General features: G+C 48.3%; 1 protein-coding gene across 3 annotated transcripts in view; it reads left to right on the forward strand.

The window, feature by feature from the left end:
- The window catches only part of SKAP1 (src kinase associated phosphoprotein 1), a 139,936-nt gene that overhangs the window by 8,474 nt on the left and 117,576 nt on the right, over positions 1-13,886 (forward strand). For 2 of the 3 annotated variants that reach the window (XM_057421422.1, XM_057421423.1), the window contains exon 3: positions 7,429-7,454. The exons of the other annotated variant lie outside the window; for it this stretch is intronic. In XM_057421422.1, the coding sequence (XP_057277405.1) occupies positions 7,429-7,454 (26 nt within the window). The remainder of the gene's footprint in view (positions 1-7,428; positions 7,455-13,886) is intronic. 3 annotated transcript variants of the gene reach the window in all.

The raw sequence follows: 13,886 nt of genomic DNA on the forward strand, positions 1-13,886 counted from the left end.
GCAGTGTTTGTGATGGATCAAACCTGCTTAACCCCTTTGGTTTGGAGAGCAGGGCAGGATGCGGTGCCAGGGCAGAGCTTTGCTTGCCCCCCCCCAGGAGTCATCAGCTGCTTGTTTTATGCCTGTTGGTGCTGAGGGTTTGTCTCAAGTTGTTCCTTAGGAACACTGCTGCTGTTCCCTGTGTCCAAACAAAGCTGCTGCGGGGTGGGAGCAGATGTCCAGCACCTGGGATGCATCGGATACGTGGCTCCGCTCAGGAGCACAAACTCGTTCTTCTCCTTTGGTGAGAGCAGCAACAAAGAAGAAAGTCTTCTTGCTGTTAAATGACCTCACCTCAGTGCTTCGACATTGCCAGAGCACTTACACTGGCAGGGGGTGAGAGGGGGAGAAAGGGATTTATTGAAGAAGCTATGGAGATAAATGGTTCCTCCACCTCCTTGGAGTGGGGCACTCATTGGAACTCCCTGTTGGGAGGCAAGTTTGCAGCGATGGAAACAAATCCTTAGTGTTTTTTCCCTTCTCCCTGAGGTGAAATGTAATAGGGCTGAGGGGAGAGTGGGGCAGGGCTGCTGGGTATCAAAGCAGGGGTGAGGAGAAAGGGGCTTAATTCATGTTGAGCTTCTCGCATGCACCCACTAGGAAACCCGAAGTAGACGCTGAAACCCTACCTTTAATTTGCTCTTTGGTGACAAAACCAATGGTGTGAACCTGAGGCCAAATCCTGCTGCTCATAACTAACACACAGGAGCCCTGTCTCACACTGCTGCCTGCAGCAGGAGCCCCAGCATAGACCAGGCTTGGTTTAACAAGCCCCAGCCCTCGTTTTCCTGCCTTGTTCTCTAACCCTCTTTAACACCGATGGCAATGTTCCCAGCACTAACTCTGTGCTATTGGTGAGGAGCAGTCTGCACGCAGTCTTTTAACTCTGCACTGGAGCTTCTCACATATCCAGGTGATGTCCTGGCCCACCAAGGAGAGCCTGTGGAAAACAAGGTCTTTCCTGGACCGCCCCAGCTGCCATGCTGGTATCCATGTGCAGTATCACAAGCTCCTCTCCTGGGTGAGTGATTTAGGGGTCTCACATTAGTCTGAGGTGAGGTTTCAGTGTCTGATAGCGCCACTGTTGTTGTATGTGGTTCACACATGCTGTCGCAAACCAGTTAGCTACTGGTTTGCAGGGGTAGCTCATCTGTAGATGCTTCAACACTAGGGAACTTGATTCCTTCTGTGGGAAGGCATCATAGTAGGACTGGAAAAGATTCACTAATGGAAATACATCCAGAATTTTGTCTAAAGCAGTGTGTTTGCCTTGTTTTAATAAACTTCAGCCCATATTAACTACATTTATTACTTCACTTTTCAACCTTCTTTCATAGTTTTCAGATTGAAATGAAAGACAATGCAATTTCAGGGTAATTTGGCTTCATTACTGGAAATGCACTGCCTGTAATTCCTACCACTGTTCAACTCATTATGCTGAATAATGTGTGAGACCAAGATAAAAAGGAATGTAAGGATGTGACCTGATGGGCAGATAATTGAGCTCAGCGCATTAGTGCCAGGGCTGGACCGTGGCCCCACCACATTGGCCTTAATTAGGCAAAGTGCTGTTCTCCTCCTTCATATTCTTCAGAGGGCTGGAAATGCATTTGCTCAGCAAGGAAATGATCTTGCTGAGCAGGATTTCATTCACACTTACTCTGGCCATTAAATACAGATTTGTTCTGTGCAAAAATCCAAGCAAGTCCCTGGCACTTTGCAGTTCTTAGACTTGCATTTTCTAGCCCAAAAATGAGCTCCTGAAATTGGTTTTCCCCCTTTGTGCAGGGGAGATGTGGCCCTGCCCAGGGTGGGGATGCAGAAGTGTGTGTTGCACCAGTTGGTGTTAATGGCGATGTAAAGCATCTCGCCACCCCGCACTGGCGCGTTGCTGCGGCAAGTCCAGAGGAGGCCACGAGGATGCTCAGGGGCTGGAGCAGCTCCTGTGTGGAGCCAGGCTGGGAATATTGGGGCTGTTCAGCCTGGAGAAGAGAAGCTGTGGGGAGACCTCAGAGCAGCTTCCAGTGTCTGAAGGGGGCTACAAGGATGCTGGAGAGGGACTCTTCATCAGGGACTGCAGTGATAGGACAAGGGGTGATGAGTTCAAACTGAAACAGGGGAAGTTCAGGTTGGAGATAAGGCAGAAGCTCTTCCCTGTGAGGGTGCTGAGGCGCTGGCACAGGTTCTTTTTAAAGTCTGGGCAAATTTCTCTTGGGATGTTCCCGATTTATTCAGTAATCTCAGTAGGGGAATTTTTCCCTCCTGTCTCCTCTTGGGGAGTACAAAGGAAGGAATTCTCTGTTAATACATGGTGTGGTGGGGGCACAAATTCAATTTGTTATCATATTCTACCTGCTTTTATACCTGGGATGACCACAGCCATTCACTCTGCCAGTAATGCAGTTTGGTGCCTTCTGGGTTAGGCTCCTTTCAGTAATATGCATCATTTTCCATCCCAGCTGATAAAATTACCCCTGTTTCCCCATCCATTTCCTTGTGAATGCATTGCTAATCTGAAACCTGAGGACTGTAAATGATTGAAGCTGTGTAACCAGAGTCTTTGCATAGCTACCACTGCTGTACCATTTAACAGAACCCATCTGAAGCGGTTTGTAACCCACTTTGCTAATGGTGAGCTCCCCAATCCCATTTTCAGCTGCTTTTTTCTTTTGCCCTCTCTGAAATCCTGTACAGCATTGATTTTTCAAGCTCTTCTTTGTGCAAACATTAAACCCCAACAAATCCTTGTGCAAATGAGACCGTCTTGAGCTACCTAATGCAATAACGTCTGTGGCGATGGTCGTGTTCTTCACTGGACAGGAAAACACAGGAAATTTGATTGAAACCTGACTTTATGGTTCCTGCTGAAATGGAGTCTGAGAGGGAAGTGGGGTTTGGACTCTTTAGAGGCTTTAGAGCTGCAAAGAGGCCATTATAACCATCAAGTTTGACCTTGTGCATCATACGGAGCATAAGATTTCAGACAGCAATTTGTGCTTCTGGTCCCCAATGGATCTGGTTTGAGTCCCTCAGCTCTGGGGTTTGCTGCAGGCGCTGGATGCTGGTCAGCAGACTTGAGCTGTGGACGGGAGGAAGGGGATGTTGATAATGGATGTTACTGGATTTCTGTGCATTGATGGGGTTTGTGACCCCCCCAAACCCTCATGCAACAGGAGATGAGAGGTCTGGGGTAGATCTGCTGCTTGGGTTTTGTGTAAAGGTTGGAAACGTAGGGATAAACCCAAGTCCTCTTGGTGCTCCAAGAGAACACCAGGCCTGTGCTCATCCCAAAGGGCAAATCCAGACCCAGTGTGGCAGGAGTAATACTTCCATGGTGGGAATTCTATCCTTAGATGTTCCAGGGCTTAATCTGCTTTCCCTTTTTGAACACAAAGGGATATTTCTGGGTCTCCCTGCTTTAAACACTGCTGCTGAGGTGATGGCAGTGTTGAAGTAACTTCTTTGCTGGTGCTGCTTGGTCAGACCTGGAAGCATCACTATTCTCAGGTGACTGCTTTTGAGGAAAAGAGCTGTGCAAAGCAAACTCTACTCTCTGGAAGGTGGGTCCATCACACAGGACAGCTTGGAAGGGTTAGGATGTGGAGGGTTTATTGTCAAGCTCCACAGGTACCGAGCTGATGCTCTTGGGGTTGCTTCCCATCTTGTTTCTGTTATAAATCAGTGCAAGGGTAAGATCTGTGATCAAGGATCTGGTGTATCCTGGAAGCATCTTCTGAAGACCAAGTCCTGCTCTGTGCAAGCAGCAGAAGGCTCTGGTCCTTACAGGCCAGCGTTAGCTCTGGCTTAGGACTTAAAGACAATGGGTTCCAGTGGTGAACAAAGCTTTGTGGCAAACCTGCCTGCTCCGGGACTCGGTTTCCCTTTCCAATGCAACAACGACGTTTTCTTCTAGTCTTTCTCATGGCAATTCCCCCTTTGAGCTCTGCTTACAGGCTTGACTTGTGGCTTGGATCAGGTCCAGCTGGAGACGTTGCTACGAGGAGGTCGATGAATCAGAACTGGGATCTCTGTGTGTGTCGGGAGCAAAGAACGTAACCGTTTCCAGAGGGGCGAGCCCCTCTGATGTCTGCTTGTGTGTTGTGTGGCGAGTACCTAACCTCAAAGGCTACACAGTCATGGGGAACAGAGCAAATCTGGGGCTTCTGACTGCCTGGAACATGGCCCGATGGGATGAGAGGTGGGTGGTTTGTTGTGAACCATGGGGGGGAATACGTGGAGGCTGTCTCTGGTTCGCTACTGGCAGTGCAACAGTCGCTCTTTGGCTTTGGAATGGAAATGGGGTATTTTGGGGTTAGTTCCTCACTCTGCATCAAAAATCCCAGTCGATTCCTTTGGGAGCTCATTTTGCTGAAGCCTATTAGTCATTTGATAAGTTTTCCACTTCCTTAAGGTCTGATATAAACTGGACCTTCCTCTTTGGCTGGAAACTCTTTGCTGTGCTTTGCCTTTACTGGTTCTTTGGTTGGAGGGTGGATCGGAGCTTTTCTAATTAAGTGCTTAAAAGGATATAACCGAATGTATGGCCTATTCCCAAACTTGCTGCTTAAGAAAATGAATGAGAAGTTTTTATTCTTGGTGCTTGTGAGATCTAAGAGTTCTTTATTAAAGATGAAAATGTCAAAGTGATCCCCAGGCAAATAACATCCGACATAAAGAAGCTGTTGGATGAGGATTAAGCCTCTGGTTGCTGACTTCTACTGCCTGGCTCAAGGGGGAATGTGTATGGAGCAATTAGCACTTCTTTTAAGTACTTGCAGTGAGAACTGACTGGACTCTACAGAATGAACCCCTGTGGAACTGCCTTTCCCCCCCGGACAAGGCGTGTTAAGGGTGTAACGTGTTGTCACTCTGTATTGGCTTCACTGGGACCAGAAATCAGAGTTGGCCTCAGGTTCTGTGCCTTGCAGGATGGCCCAAGATGCCCAAACTGTTTCTGCTGAGCTCCTCCTCTGCTGCACTGAATCATGCTGTAGTCTTGGATCTATGAGCGTGCACATGACTTAGGGCTATGGGTATACTTGAGCTCACCCTGTTTGCTGCCTGGGTTGCTGCAGCAAAATGGGTGTTTTGCCTAAATAATTGCATTTCCTGGGTAATGCAGGAACAACCCCATGAAATCTGCTGGCCATAGCTCGCTGTTCGTGATCTGCAGGAAGGGGTGGGGGAAACATCGATGCTGAAAGCCCCCTCCCCTCTTTGACACGTACAAAACATCGGGGGGGAAAGCGCCGCTGTGCGTGAGCATCCTGCAGCCGCTGTGGGCAGTGCATGCGGGGGCCTTTCCAGCCCTCCACAGAAGTCATTTGTCCAAGGTCTCCGTGCAGCCAGTGGCAGATGAAGGAATTGGATCATTCCTCTTCTTCCAGCAGAACAAGACATTCTTCCCCCCTACTCCCCGTTATGTTTTAAGCTTTCATTCTCCGCTTAAGGCTTTCCAGAGTGCAAATGATCAAAGCAGGAGATTAAAGACACATCCTGATCTGATGAGATCAGGAGTTTTGTCCGTTTCCTTATGCTAGAGAAAAAGCAAAACCTCTTTTTGGTATTTCCTCCCCCCCTTTAAATGTGATCAGGGTGAAGCTAATGTGGCTTTGCTGGTCCAGTAGGAACTGGAACTCAATTTTACATGGTTTTTTTTAAACCATTTTACTGTATTAAAAATGACAGAGGTTAGAAACAAAGCTCTTATACTTTTATTGAGCTGGAATTACAAGTGACAGAAAATCATTTTGGCCCCAGTGCAGTAAATGTTATCACTAAAGCATGTTCAGGGGAGATTAGGACGGTCTCTCAAGCACAAGAGACAAAAGTTCACAAAGCAAGAAGTGATTTTGCTGTCCTTGTCTCACAGCCATTGTCTGGTGAGGAGACAAAAGTATTTGAACTCTTGGGAATGCTGGACCTGGGGGGTCAGGGGACTGTGGGTGCCTCTTGTGGAGCCTGAATCAGGGGGAGAGCTGTCTTGCCCCAGGTTTTGAATACTATTGACTAATGGTTGAGATCTCCAAGTGAATGCTGAGTGGCTGTAAATGGGGATTGGAGGCAAAAGGATGGAGATGCTGACCTTGGGAAGGTGATGTTGCTTCTCTAAGCTTGAGGGAGGTGTAGCTGCTGTAGGATGGATAGGAAAGAGCTGCTTGTAGAAACAGGGGGCCACTGCCCAACACTGTAGAATCCTAGAATGGTTTGGGCTGGAAAGGACCTTGAGATCATCCAGTTCCCACCCCCTGCCGTTGGAAGGGATGCCTCACGCTAACCCATGGCACCCAGGGCTCTGTCCACCCTGGCCTTGAACACTGCCAGGGACGAAGCATTTACCGCTTCTGTGGATAACCTGTGCCAGTGCCTCACCGCCCTCACAGTAAGGAACTTCTTCCTTATCTCCAACCTGAACTTCCCCTGTTTCAGTTTGAACCCATCAGCCCTTGTCCTGTCAGTGCAACCCCTGATGCAGCAGCAGCATCCGAAAGCCCAGGGAGAGGCTCTTCCTGGTGTAACAGAGCTGGTATTTACCCTGAGCCTGTTCTCCCAGGGAAGTTTCTTCTGGCTTTGCACTCTGCTTTTTGTCCAAAGCAACCAAGCCAAATACTCTGCCCTTCATCAGGATTCTGTTGGTGTTTGCTAATTCATCTGTGTCAGGAGCTGCGATGTTTGTGGTAAATCATTTTCTTCATGAAGGCTTTTAATGAGGAAATGAATTGATTGGATTTTTTGCATACTGGATTCTTGCCACTAATGCCCATAGCCCAGCCCTTTGTTACACGTCTTGCTTGTGAGCGGGTCACTCTGTGGTTTATCCCCAGCCCTTGATCTCTTTCCAAACCTCACCAGTGCTGTTCTTGAATGACTCGGATGTCGACCCAAGAGGAGCTCCAAGTGTGAGAGATGAAGAACTTACGGAGGGCTTTCCTTTCTGGCATGGGCAGCCTGTGTACTGCCCTCAGCCCTGCTGCTGGGTGGGAAGGTGTGAGATGAGCTTGAGGAAAGAGTCGTAGAGTGGAATCATGGAGTCGTTTGGGTTGGAAGGGACCTTTAAAGCTCTTTAAGGCTGCAAAGCACAAGGTCATGTAAAGCTTTGCATTTGGAGAAGGAGGCCCATTCTAATGGAAGGGAGTTGGGAGCATTTAGAACTTAAGAGGAGGGAGGTTCCTTGGGGAGTAAAGGGTGTCCCAGGGCCCAGCCAACATCTTCAGGACTCACAGTTCCTCTTGAAGCTTCTTGCACATAGTGCATGGTGACCATTTGCCAGGGTCCTGGCAGCATTTCAGGCAGAATTCTCCATCTGTCACTATTCATCAGGCTGGAACAAATCCTGGAGAGCCTCATGTATGCTTATGTCTGTCTTTTTTCCTTTCTTTTATCTTATAGGTACCACTTGGACTTTCTGCCTCGAGGTGAGTGCGAGCCAGGGGAGAAAGGGATGAGCTTGGGAAGTAGGGAAGGGCTGGACGTGTGTGTGTTTCCTATGCAATGTCACTAAGGAAGAGAGCTTAAAGTGAACATAGAGCTGTGTGTGGCAGTTCTTAAGGTTGGAAATGGGCAAAGCTGGGGTGATGCTGGAGCAGGAGTTGGGGTTAGCATTCTTTCTGAGCAGCACAAGTTCATTTCCCCTTACCTTTGAGAGCCAGCAGTACAAACCTGAGTGGTGCTGACACAAACACAGTGGCTGGAACAAAGGCCTGAGGTTCCCAAAAGGCAGGAGATTCCCATGGGCCATTGACTTGGGAGCAAAAACTATTGGGTGACCTGCAGGAAGCTTCCTTCAGTCTCATTGCTTCATGTTAATGGGAACTTGAAACTGAATCCACCTCCAGGTGCAGGCGAATGGGTCAGGACTGCGACCATCTCTTGGTATAGCTGCTCACAAGCTGGGATATTCCCATTGTGACTTTGATCTTCATTCCTGCAGTAATGGGGGTGATGAGTTAAACTTCCCAGGGTGCCTGCAGGTCGCAAGCTGCATCACTGGGTTCTCCTGTGTGTTAGGGCCAATTGATGGCTATGTGTTTGCTCAGAGCTTACCTGGAGCTCCTTTGACTCTATTGAATTGGTGTTGCTCAGCTCTGATCGGTCATTTAGAGTGCTGGGTACAACCAGGCTGCAGCCAAGGATGTGGTTCAGTGGCTTCATCCTTTCTCCTTACACAATGGTTGTGGTACGTGAGCACGGGCAGAAGGATGCCAACGTTCCAACAGGATGGGAGCTGGGGCTGTAATAAACCCCCTTGGGAGTGTTCCAACTCGGCTAATCCTTCATTTACTCCAGGAATGAATTCCAGTAGGTTACCTCCTCAATCAGGGACCACTTCCAGCACATCCTGGTTGGCTGGCAGCACAGAAATGTCAGAAATGCAGCGGCATTGCAATTCCCACTAGAACAGTGTTATCACATTTTAATAGGAGTCTCGGTGCAGCCTTGGTGCTTCTAATTGCTTTCAAACCTTTGTTTTCATTCCTTTGGTTGATGAACCCAGCATCTGGCATCATTTGAGAAAGTACAACAGACAGCTGTGTTCAGAATGAGAAAAGGGAGAGGATTGGAACACATGAAAGGGCTCAAAATGAGATTTTTTGCTTTAAATTTTGAAAGTTCATGCAATTTCTAGGGTGGAGGAGGGATGCTTTTGTTCTTTTGAAACAGTCTTTCTTCTCTGATAGACTTGGAAGCCTTAGTAATATTAGGAAGATTGGTTTGTAGAACTGTGTATGGATTTGCAAATGAAGTGCCCAGCTTGCTTAAATCCCTGCTAGGCATTACTGTGTAGGTATTTGGGTCTTCAGGGGCGGAGGTGTCTCTACATGTGTCCCCAGGTCCTCATGGCAACTAATGCTATTGGGAAGAAAATATGCCAAGGAAACAGGGCAATCGGGGAGTGAAAACATGGGCTTGGGCACCACTTTGAGAGCCTCAACTCCAGTTTCTGATCCCTTGCTGGAGAAAGGAGAGGTGGTGATGAGAAGTTGGTGCGTCTGAATGGAAAAAGAGCCACAGAACTACAATGTGGGGTTTGATTTGAAGGGAATAAATCTCATGTGCCTTATCTTGATAAGAGAGCTGCAAAGTCCAGGTATCAGTTGGCTGTTGAAATAACAGGCTGATGTGACAAAGGAAAAGGTTTCTTCTAAGCAGGTTTGTGATACAAAGAGCTTTACTAAAGGGGGTAAGCACAAGTTGTGACCACATCTGAGCGCCTTGAACTCAGTGCTGTGCTGAAATCCCCCTGAAGACCAAAATCCATCCATTCCAACCTTCTGGTTTCCAGGGTTGGCTGAAATGAATAGAATTGGCCTTGCTACTTCCCAGCAAGCAGAGATTGATATGAAATGGGAGCATAGGCAAACAAGAGTGGTTTGAGAGAGATGTATCTGAACAGAGGAAGCTTTGCTGTGCCCGATTCGTATGCACCAAGTGATGCTGTTGACTGTAGCGTGTAAGTGCAAGTTAGTTTTGCCTTGTTCTTTAGGTGCTCTTTGAACGGAGTCCCAGGGTGACTCATGCCTCCTTTCGGAGGAGGGCTGACTGCCTATGTAAAGCATTTAATACACTTAATATATTTCCTGCGTGCCTGCCCTTGCTGTCTTGCAGCAACCTCCCCTTTGTGGAGAGTGAGCTAAGCAGAGTTGGCAAAGAAAACCCGGGGAGGACCTGGGTCACTTGTAGCCCTCCCCCAGGTTCCTTGTTGCTGTTTCCATCTCTTCTCATAATTCAGTGCAGAGGAAATGCTCTGCAACAGCTTTGATTCTGAAGAAACGAATGGTCTGAGGGAGCAGCGTGAGGCCGTTCTGGGGTACTGCAAGGGAATCCAAGAGGAGGAGAGAAGGGAGGAAAGAGAGGGGTATTTGGGAAGAGAATGGAGGGACGGGGAGCAATGCAGAAGTGAGGATTAGAAAAGGAAAGGGTGTGTGTGTGGCTAAATGAGAGCTGTGCGTCAGGGCTGGAAGTTTGGCTCTGCTGGAATGGGACTTTGGGCTGAATTATTGTGTTTCAGCTTCTCCATTCCCAAACCCAAAAGACATGTAAAGACGGGCAAGCATAACAAGACATGGTCACTGGGAGAGGCCATTTGAATGTCCTCAAATGAAACCATTGATGTCTGGACAGTGTTTTGAGGTACTCAAAGCACAAGTAATGTTCTGCTTGGAGACGCAGACCTTTGGAGATGGAGACAATGTGGCTCTGCCCTCCCACCGAGGGATCTAGCCTGGGGCTGACAAAGAGTTGGCCCCCCCAGTCCTCCTGTGGGGTACCTGGGCCTTCCTTCTGGGGGGTGTCCCCTTAGCAGAGCACTGCACAGAGAATGGGTTGGGTTGGAAAGGACCCTAAGATTATGTAGTTCCACCCACTAGTAGACTCCTTCTACCGGACCAAGTTGTTCAGGGTTACTCTTAACTTACAGGTACTCATGCTTAAACACTCACTGTGGGTGCAGTTGGAGGCAATGACTTTCTTTATCTCGTTTTGAAGAAAACAGCCTGAACTAGATGAATAAACCCAGATTTATTTTCATAGGGTTTACGATAACTTTTGGTTTTCCATCAGAAATTGATCCCAAATGGTTTTCTCTGAAGTGCTGTGTGTATTTGCTGCCTAGTTGTGGCCCTTAAAATATTCATAAGTCATCTAAACGTGCGAGAGTGTGAGGATGGTTCTTCTAATTCATGAAATGTAGGAAAAGTGACTCAATAAATGTGTTTCAAGTACCAGGATGTCTGCCAGATGCATGCAGGAATTGGGTCCTGATCTACTGCTTCTCCCATCTCTGTGGATGGGAATGTCACCTCCCTGAAGCTGGGAGCAATATAGATGTGTAGGGAGGGAGATGGGGTCAGGAGTAAGCCAGGATTAAGCATGACTTAAAAATTGGGAGCCTTCATGTCTGTAAGAGGATTAGGTGAGTAACAGAGTGGAAAGTCTTAGTAGCTCACTTACAGTGTGTAGTATTCAGATGAAGTGTGTATCATTTTACCTCTCCCAGCCCCACTCGCTTTGGCTCGGATGTGGAGACTTTCTGGGTCAGCGGTTATTCTCGGGGTTGGATGTTGTAGCAGTGCCCGAGGTATGTGTGTGCACATCCGAGGCGTGCATGGAGCTTGCTTTCATTAACTGGCACTAGACAAAGGCCTCAAGTGTTAGATTTATGAAGTAGCTTTTCTACATAAAGCCTCAAATCTATTGAATTGAACTGAAGCGGAGCTGGATGGGAGACGGAACCGCGCGTTTCCCTAAACCGCTGCTCCCTGGCGTGGCATGCTTGCTCCGTGTAGTTATGACAAGTACAAGTAGCAAATCATTAAAGCAGCAAAACCACCATCTTTACTGTAAAGATCCCCTTTGAAGCTGAGGCAGAGTGTTCCTGAATTAATGGAGTGCCCAGTGATGTCCCTAAGTTGTATTTATAAAACCCCCTCTTTGCGCTCATGCCAAGAGGCTCCAGCTCCATGGTGAGCAGGGTTCAAACACAGAAACCTCCTCGAGATTTATGATGTGTTGGAAAGCGCACAGGGGAAAAAACCATCCAATGGCCAATATTTGTAAGGTACTGGTAGAATATCTGTTCTCTCACCATGCGTGGAATTCCCCCGCTCTCTAAACACGAGTGCCAGCTACAACCCTGGGGATGTCATAACATGGAAGAGACAAAGGGGAAACAAACCAGCTCTTGTTAGAATGCCTTCCCCGGGCCGAGCTGCGTTTGGGTGCTGTGTGGGGCAGAGCTAATTAATGAAAACTAAAATCCACACGCAGGCGTGTGCGCTTGAACTTCCCCAAAGCAAGGCTTTAACATCAACACTTGTGACAGGTCCCTTTATCAGCGCTGAAGCTTTGCTTCCTGCAGCTCCGAGCGCGCCTGTGTTATATTGTGGGCAAAGCAATCTGTGCAGAGACAGGGTTTTGTGTTGAAATCGCTCCCGTTTCGGAGCTGTGCAGGCTCCGAGCAGCTGCACGGCTTTGCTTTTACACAGGCTCATGAATTATTCTGCTGCGTAAGGTATTGTTGCGTGTTCTGGAGGCGAGGAATGGTGAGAGGAGAGAACAGACTGCTCTGCTTGGGAAAACGTCATAGGTAGGAGGCAGGCGTCTGTGCTGTGGGCAGGGCCCCGTGGAGGTGGATCTGCGATTTTATTCACGTATCTAGCTAGGAAAACGCGAAGTTCTGTGGAACTTTGAAACCGCTGCTATTGCATTTCAAGTGTTCAAACCAGAAACCCTTATAATGGTCTTGTAGTGCCTAAAGGGGATCCCGGAAACCCGGAGAGCGGCTTTGGACAAGGGCCTGTAGGGGTAGGACAAAGGGAATGACTTGAACCTGCCCGAGGGGAGACTGAGCTGAGCTCTCAGGCAGAAGCTCTTCCCTGGGAGGGTGCTGAGGCGCTGGCACAGGGTGCCCAGAGAAGCTGTGGCTGCCCCATCCCTGGCAGTGCTCAAGGCCAGGTTGGACACAGGGGCTTGGAGCAAGCTGCTCTATGGAAGGTGTCCCTGCCTGTAGCAGGGGTTGGAGCTGGAGGAGCTTTCAGGTCCCTTCCAACCCAAACCAGGCTGGGATTATTATGAAGCTTTAAAATCTCTTAAAATCCCCGGGTTTCTTGAAAATGATGGGCACTTTTACTGGGGGGGTCCTGCTCATTGCATGAAATGAGGGGAGATGGGAAAAGCTTCCGAAACTCAACATGTCATTTGATTAGAAAGAGGTAAGTCAGGTTTACTGTTATCATCTTTCCTTGGAACAAATGAAGAAGTTGCACGGTTTATAACAGGATTTAAAGAGCAGGTAACAGCAGCTCCAGTTTGATTGTACTCTGCTGCAGTTCATGTCAAAGCTTTCATGACCTCTATTGAGAAGAATGAGGTTAAGGTGGAGGGGTTTTTTGTACTCTTTAAAGCCAGACCCTTGATTTAAACTTGAGGGCAGTTTCCTGGTTTGGGTTAGTAGGTTCTTCTTGGACATCTCTACTTCATCAGTCCAGGTGTTCAAGTTACTGAGTCACCCGTCATCCTTTGAACCCCATCTGACCTGTAACACCTTGGCTCACGTTTGGCAGTGTCCTGTGCTTCCCTCCCTTCAGAGCATGCTGAAGAATAAAGCATTGCACCATAAAGAAGCTATAAAAGAAGTCAGTAAAAATGCCAAATGTCCAGCAGTTTGGGGAGCCCCAGCAAGTTAAACGTTAACTGGTTCTATTGGTCCCACTTCGGTTGGTTAATAAAATACTCTTTATCGATGAGATTGTCTAAATGGCCTGGTTGCAGCTTTGGAGACGGGCCCTCCTGCAATGCACCCTCTGTGTTTTCTGACCTGGTTTGTGTAGCAGGAATGTGCTGGGATAAAGCAATCTCTGGGGTTATTGTAACGTGCTGAGATGGACAGAGCCCAAGCATCGCTTTGTGCAGAGCAGGACATGCAAGAAATTGTCCCACTGGGGCTAGCGTAGGAGAGTGTTCACAGAGGCCATCCCCTGAGCGTTCCCAGAGGGGTAATAGACCCTCCTGCCCCACAAAAAGGGGGAAATGATGTAAACTCTATGTTTTGGCTGTGGAGGTGGTTGGGAGCCCTGTTGTGTACCACTGAGCCTTTGTGGGGAGCAGGGAACTGGGTGCCCTCTGCACCTGTAGCAGGAGCAGGGCTGGGAGTGCAGGGCTGGATCCTGACTCCTGGCTCTTCCAAGCCTTCAGCTGGTTCAGATCAGGAGTTTTGAGCCTCTCTGCCCACTCTTCCCACCATGACTTCTGCTCTGCTTTGGTTTGTAGAGCAGGAACTCCATCCAAATCATCTGCAAAGTAGTAATTCTGCCCTTTAGGCAGCCTCCATCCTGAAACATCACTGTAAA

The sequence above is a fragment of the Pezoporus wallicus genome, unplaced genomic scaffold, assembly GCF_028554395.1.
Source record: "Pezoporus wallicus isolate ANWC-B61680 ecotype Strahan unplaced genomic scaffold, APGP_CSIRO_Pwel_v1 contig_13057, whole genome shotgun sequence".
Taxonomy (NCBI): Eukaryota; Metazoa; Chordata; class Aves; order Psittaciformes; family Psittacidae; genus Pezoporus; species Pezoporus wallicus.